The sequence below is a fragment of the Amphiprion ocellaris genome, chromosome 6 (assembly GCF_022539595.1).
Source record: "Amphiprion ocellaris isolate individual 3 ecotype Okinawa chromosome 6, ASM2253959v1, whole genome shotgun sequence".
In the NCBI taxonomy this organism is placed as follows: domain Eukaryota; kingdom Metazoa; phylum Chordata; class Actinopteri; family Pomacentridae; genus Amphiprion; species Amphiprion ocellaris.
In genome coordinates, this window is record NC_072771.1 from 30,867,146 (window position 1) to 30,873,613 (window position 6,468).

Sequence of the window (6,468 nt, forward strand, 5' to 3'; positions counted from 1 at the left end):
AATGCTATGTTTGCTGGGAAAAAAAAACTGTTAATGGTTCCAGTAGGCTAACTGACCATGGCTGCATCCAGGAATACGGGGAATCAATTGTGGACTGATTGTGACACCTCTGTTCTGCAAAATAATGGAAGAGTAATTGCACGTTTACCATTTTTCTAGTGGTTAGCATTGACACTAACAGGGCTGATTGAAAAATTACGTTGAAAAACTGTATCTAGTTTATATTTGGCCACCAGACCAACTGAAGCAGTAACCTTGTGCAGCAAAACAGTAAACCCAGTACTTCTTCAAAGAACTGTTATGTAAACATATCAAGCACTGTCTGAGATGAGCGCCTTCCACGTAACCTCAGAAAAAGTCGCAGCTCCACCTATCCTACCAGTCACAGCGATGGTGTTGTTGTTGCTATGACCACGGACCCACCCACATGCCATTATGCCACAGTTCAGGTTGAGCCGAGTTTTTCTTCCTCAAACCCATCAGGACATTCAAGTAGACTTCTGGCTTGACAGTTGGAGTCTAGGGGACTAAATTCCCCGTGCACAAAAACGCAAATCTTGAAGAAAACGAGGATGGTGAGCTCCTGACCTATCACTTGTCTGATTTTTGGAACCTGTGGGCTCTTCCACTGTGAGACCTGCTGTTTCTCCTTTTGGTGGTAGCTGCAGACCTTCCTCTCATCACCAGTGATGATTCTTGACATGAAGGTTGGCTCATCTTGGCTGCTGACTAGCTCAGAATGAGATGTCTTCTCTCTTGTAACACTTACTGTCTACTGACTTGCAACGTTTTTAGAAATATTTTTGTCTGTGAATTGTAATGAAAGTCAATGGTTGCTCTTTTTCTACGTCTTATTTTTTTACTGTTATGCACAAAAACACCATGTCGAATTCAGTGTCTTTGAAAACCCACTGAACAATAAAATTGATTCTGGTTCTGCCATGCAAAGCCAAAACTCTAATCTACCTGTGTACACATCAATACAGCAAATACAGTTTCTGAATATCTTCACCCCGGTAGGAGTTTACCAGAAGTTCTCTTTTCAGTGAGCTGAAAATGCATGGACGAAAGGTCAAAAAGGTTATAAAAAGCTACGTTTTGAATAATATCCATGTACATATGGACAAGGCCTAGAGTAACCATCCAGATGTATGCCTCCACCAACCAGCCGAGTTGCAGTTTACATCCAGTTTCCCTTCTGTTCCTGAGTTATGGTTTTGAATAACAACCAGAGAAGTGTTTTTGCAGAACATCATGATCTAACAGCGAAATTGAGCTTTGACCTTTTGGATTTAAAAGGTCATCACTTCATAATTGTATCATATTACACATTTGTGTGAAATGTGTGTAATTTATGCACAGATATTATGGCCAAAAACGTGTTTTTTGAGATTATGGTGACCTTTGACCACCGAGTTTTAATCAAGCCCAAGTGAACATTCGTACAGAATTTGAAGAAATTCCCTGTGGGCCTTAAGGAGAAATTGCATGAACAAAAACACTGTTGTCATTCCTACAACAGTGTCTTCACTCACAATCATTTTAACTGGCCAGAGATGTAAATGAGTACAAGAAATTGGGCTCTTGTTTCTTTTTGGTCTCATTGAACTTGTACATCTCAACATCTTCACTACATATATTATATGAGTCTGAACAGAAATGGATGTAAATTATGACCTGACTGAGAGAAAAGCACAGGTGGCTGATATGACAATTTGAATGTGAAAGTAAAACCTCAAAAACATACATCTACACATGAAGCAGTGGCACATATCAGGTTAACACGAGCAAGAAATTGGCACAGTTTAAGGAATCGGGTGAATCCAGGTGGTTAAATGTTCTAAAACGACTTAGTTACGGATCCACTGATGCCATCACCCTCTTTTAGCTTAATCCCTGTCTGTCTTGCTCAGGTTCGCTTTGTGAAGCCGGTGATGCCTGGTCAGTCGCTACAGACTGAGATGTGGAAGGAAGGCAACAGAATTCACATCCAGTGCAAAGTGAGTATTCAGCAGCAGCATGGTTCAGTGGATAAATGAGTCTGATCTGTCGTTTCAGCGCTGCTCTCTGGTCCTACCTGAATGTTTTGCATGTGTTGTTCTAATCAGCATTCGTCTCTTTCGTACAGGTGAAGGAGACAGATGCTGTTGTGCTCGCTGGAGCCTACGTGGATTTACATGGTGCATCAGAAGCTTCTCCAGAAAACCTCACGCAGGTACGTCAGTCTGAAAATACTCAACAAACCTCATTCATTTTCCTTTATTACATTCTTTCATGGAACTTTAAGTCTCATCTCCTTTCAGTTTTGTTGGTGATTTAGACTAAATTCGTTTGTGCTTTTGAAAATAGACATCCACAAATGAGCTTTAAGATGAATGTTTCTATCATTTCTACCTTTTGTGCAGGGTGGAGGCCTTCAGAGTGAGCTGGTGTTTGCAGAAATCGGTCGTCGCATCAAAGACTTGGGCTCGGAGTTGGTGAAGAAGGTGAATGCTGTGTTCGGCTGGGAGATCACTAAAGATGGCAAGACCGCTGCACAGTGGAGTAAGTGCACTGAATGCCTTGCAGCCGCTTCACACACAACGCTATTGCATTATGGGGATAATATCAGTTCAACTCGGATCATTACTTTGCTGCAAATGGAGTAGTTTTTGTAGCAAAAAAAAAAAAAATGTGAAAAAAAGACGACTGAAGATATTAATGTGCTAGTGCTGTATACCCAATGCAACACAGAAAAGAAAAGAAAGAAAGAAAAAACTACTGAAATCAGAGCACGGAAAGATAAATCTCTCAGCTGTGTTGGGAGCTAAGATGTTTATGATTTATCAGAATTAAGAGATAAATTGAAAACTTTTGGAAGTAACTTCTGTGCTCTGATAGAAAGGAGGGTCCCATTAAGAGTCCTTTAAAGGCCCCATATTGTGTCCCTTTTAAGTGCATTCATGAAAGTCTTTTACATTTCTCCAGAACGGTATAATTTTTCAGTTAAAATACCGTAGAAATGGTTCATTTTAACATGACTGCACCCCTGAGGTTTAGCCCTGTTCGACTGCTGCTGTTGACCGCAAGGCCGACCAGGACTTTCCATAGCTTCTAAACATCTCTCATTTTACATGGAAATGCTCCTAAATTCAGCCATTTTTTTGAACTTGTGTTTATGGTGAGTTTGCCCAGACAGCATTATGATAACAAATTGGTATCTTAGCGGTACAAAGATGCAGTTTGGAAATGGCTCTTAAGTGAGTTCCGGTAAACATGTAGCATTAATAGACTGCATTTCAGTCAATATTTCTTACTCATTCCGTTATCTGACAACAGAAACAGAAAAATATCTAAATGAGAACAGCTATATTGGGAATTTTGCTACGTTAAAATACATTATATATGAGCACAGAGAGCAGGAAAGAAACATACAGATCAACAGTCGAAGAGTCACCTGAAAACACAGCAACACTCAGTCCTTGTTTTTTCATTTCAAACTGTCTGAGTTTGCCCTCAGCATTACATTTTTCACATAGTTCTGACCTGTGGGCATATGATCGAACTAAAGGTAGCTTTAGCCACAATAGCTACACAGAGGATTTCACCATCAAAAACTAAAGTACCCTGCTGGATCTGGAGTTCCTCAGATGCTGGGAGTGCATGAAGACTCTTGTGTTCAGTGTTGCAGCCAACAGTTGTTGTGCTTTGTTTGTGGCAGACATATTTGAGTTAGCAGAAGCAGCTTGAAAAAAAAGTGAATAAACCTGGCAGACTGTGAGGCAGCTGCTCATTCTGAATGCCTCAACTCAGAGGCAGTAGGCAGTGAGGGGGCACAGACAGAGCTAAACGGCTAGCGCTTTGTCAGCTGGAACATAGCAGTCCAGTAAAATTCTTACTGGCTTGTAAAGCTGGAAGGTTATCTAGCTTCAGGGAGGCTTGAGGAACGGCGGAAGTAAATGTCTTCACATCTTAACGGCTTCCATTTTACACTTCCAAGTTTACATCAGCCTCAAAACGCAATAAAAATGGATTTTCACCACGAGGCCGTTACAAGAGGAAGGTCCAGGGGTGAGATGACACCACGTCATTCCCCTGCTCTCGCCTGCTTTTCTCTCTACTGTCACTATTTAACAAGATCGCAAAAATGTCACAAAAAAAAGAAAAAGAAGATGGCCCAGATTTGCTAAGATGGATAGAATTTACCCCGTGATTAATCTGCTAAACACATCTGACAGAAGAGGCCGCTGCTCATGTTGCTCAGATGATTCATGTTTGGCTCGTTTAAATTTCAGGGTCAGGACTGATGCTATGATGGATTTATAACACCACAAACCTCCGGTCAGCATTAAATAATTGTCGCTGGCGTGTCGCCTACTAAATTTGTTGTTTCCCTTCACTTCTGTTTTAACCCCTTGTCAGTCTCTTCAGGGCTACACTCAAAAATCACATGCTACACTCTCACGCCAAGGCTGAAATATCAATAAAATCGACTAGTTAATTCGATCCAAATTAACATTTTGCTCACAAGCTGTTCAACAAACCATTGGAACCAGACAAGATCTGTGCTAACGACTGAATAATGACTCTAAACACAAGTGAGCTGTGGAAGCAAAGCAGATGAAGCCGTCACGATGAAGTTTTATTCCATCGTCCGTCTCTGTTTGGCTTTTTTTCTCCGACTAGCCATTGATCTGAAGAACGGCAGCGGCTCTTTGCACAAAGGTCCTTACAGCGGAAAGGCGGATGTGACCTTCACGGTGTCAGACGAAGACTTCATGGAGGTGGTGCAGGGGAAAGTCAACCCTCAGAAGGTGAGCAGTCAGTCACAGTCGCTCTCTGTTATATCTTATAAAAAAAAGGTTAATTAGCTAGTGAATTACTTTGTTTACTCCGGCACGTTTAATTATTTATCCGCTCTCGTAGAAGAGAAATGTGGCTAAAGTTTTGCCAAATATGCCAAAACAACTTATGACAATAGGGTTTTGATGAAAATATAGCCTTGTATTTTAAATCCCGTCTTCTCTACGATGTTAAAATTGCTTCCTGTACATTTTAATTAAAGAGAAAGTGCCTTTGAAGGGCCCTTCAATCGGCAATGACTTCATCCTTGATCTCGTCGTGTCTGATTAAAAATGGAAGCGATGATCTATCAGACCTGCTTCAGAAGGCACTCGGCGCGGTTAATCAATCGACACCGCTTGTTATGTCTGTAGCATCTCATCTGTCACTGGGAGTGGCCATCACTGTACAGAATTTATTTGCTTCCTGAAGCGCTTGATATTGATCTGTGTGTGTGTCTAAGTGTGTGTGCGTGTGTGTGCGCTATAAGATGAGTGTCAGCAGGCTGCAATGCTGAAGATCCCTCAGGCGGGGTCCTTTCCACTCTCTCCGATGATGAAAGGAGAAGCTGGGAAAGATTAGTTGATGGAGTTGAGAGGGACACCGCTAGCTGTCATCCAGGGTCATGATAACCCTGGCTTGTGATTGATTTTAGCAGAGGAGAGGAGTTCAGTTCACCCAGTGAAGGGACTTCTCTGCTGCACACTCATGAATATGAATAATCTTCCATTGTTCTGCTGCCAGAACTCCAGTGGTCACATATTCCCTTTTGCACGAGACCCTGGCTTGCTGCTTTTTCAATTGTGTGAGATGTTTGCTGCAGGCGTCTTGGCCCCCTTTTGCTCCCTGTGCGCTGAAAAACAACTAACATTTCAGCCTGCTATTTAACAGAAGAGACTTTGTGCTTACTTGGAAACAAACAAACAAAAAAATGCTCATTTGTGTCTTTGTTGTCTTGCTAGGCGTTCTTCTCTGGCAAACTGAAGGTTAGAGGAAACATCATGCTGAGTCAGAAGTTGGAGGTCATCCTGAAGGACTACGCCAAGCTGTGAGCTCCTCGGCCGACCAATCAGACGACTTGAGGAACTAACCCGTCAGCTCCCTCCTTCTGCCTGCTTTCCTTGTGTAGTGTGTTTGTATTTACACGCTTTGCCTCTCAAGGGAAATACAACAAAATTACTCACTAAGATTAGCAATACTTCAGATTGAACTTTGTTCCATAATTAAACTTCCACTGCAGGCTGTCTCAGATAAGACATTTCCTTTTTGTACAACTTGCATAGATTTATAAACTGCTTTTCACGTCTTCAGCCATTTCCATCAGGAGAAACAATAATTCAATGGCACCTAAAGTTCTAATTTTTGTTCAGTAAGATCAAACCTGTATCTATTACAGTTAATCTGAATGAAGTGCTAATGGTTAAAATCTGAGCCAGTTTTTTAGTGGTCAGTGGTGATTTCATCAATACTAATTCACCAAGTCAGAAACAGTTTTATGTGTCTGATCAATGTAATCTGAGTTGCAGACTAAATTAGGCTTTGTAAGCTCTGATAATAATGACCGATCTTGATTTTTAATAACGTCCATGCAATTGTAATGAGCGTAGTGGTTGCTCTTCTCTGAAATTAAAGTGAAATAAAATCTCA

General features: G+C 41.3%; 1 protein-coding gene across 1 annotated transcript in view; it reads left to right on the forward strand.

Moving 5' to 3' along the window:
• hsd17b4 (hydroxysteroid (17-beta) dehydrogenase 4) overlaps window positions 1-6,468 on the forward strand; it is a 32,866-nt gene extending 26,398 nt beyond the window's left edge. Inside the window, exons 21-25 of the mRNA XM_023264408.3 lie at window positions 1,914-2,000; window positions 2,129-2,215; window positions 2,406-2,544; window positions 4,666-4,793; window positions 5,784-6,468. Coding sequence (XP_023120176.2) covers window positions 1,914-2,000; window positions 2,129-2,215; window positions 2,406-2,544; window positions 4,666-4,793; window positions 5,784-5,873 — 531 coding nt within the window. The 3' untranslated portion in view covers window positions 5,874-6,468. The remainder of the gene's footprint in view (window positions 1-1,913; window positions 2,001-2,128; window positions 2,216-2,405; window positions 2,545-4,665; window positions 4,794-5,783) is intronic.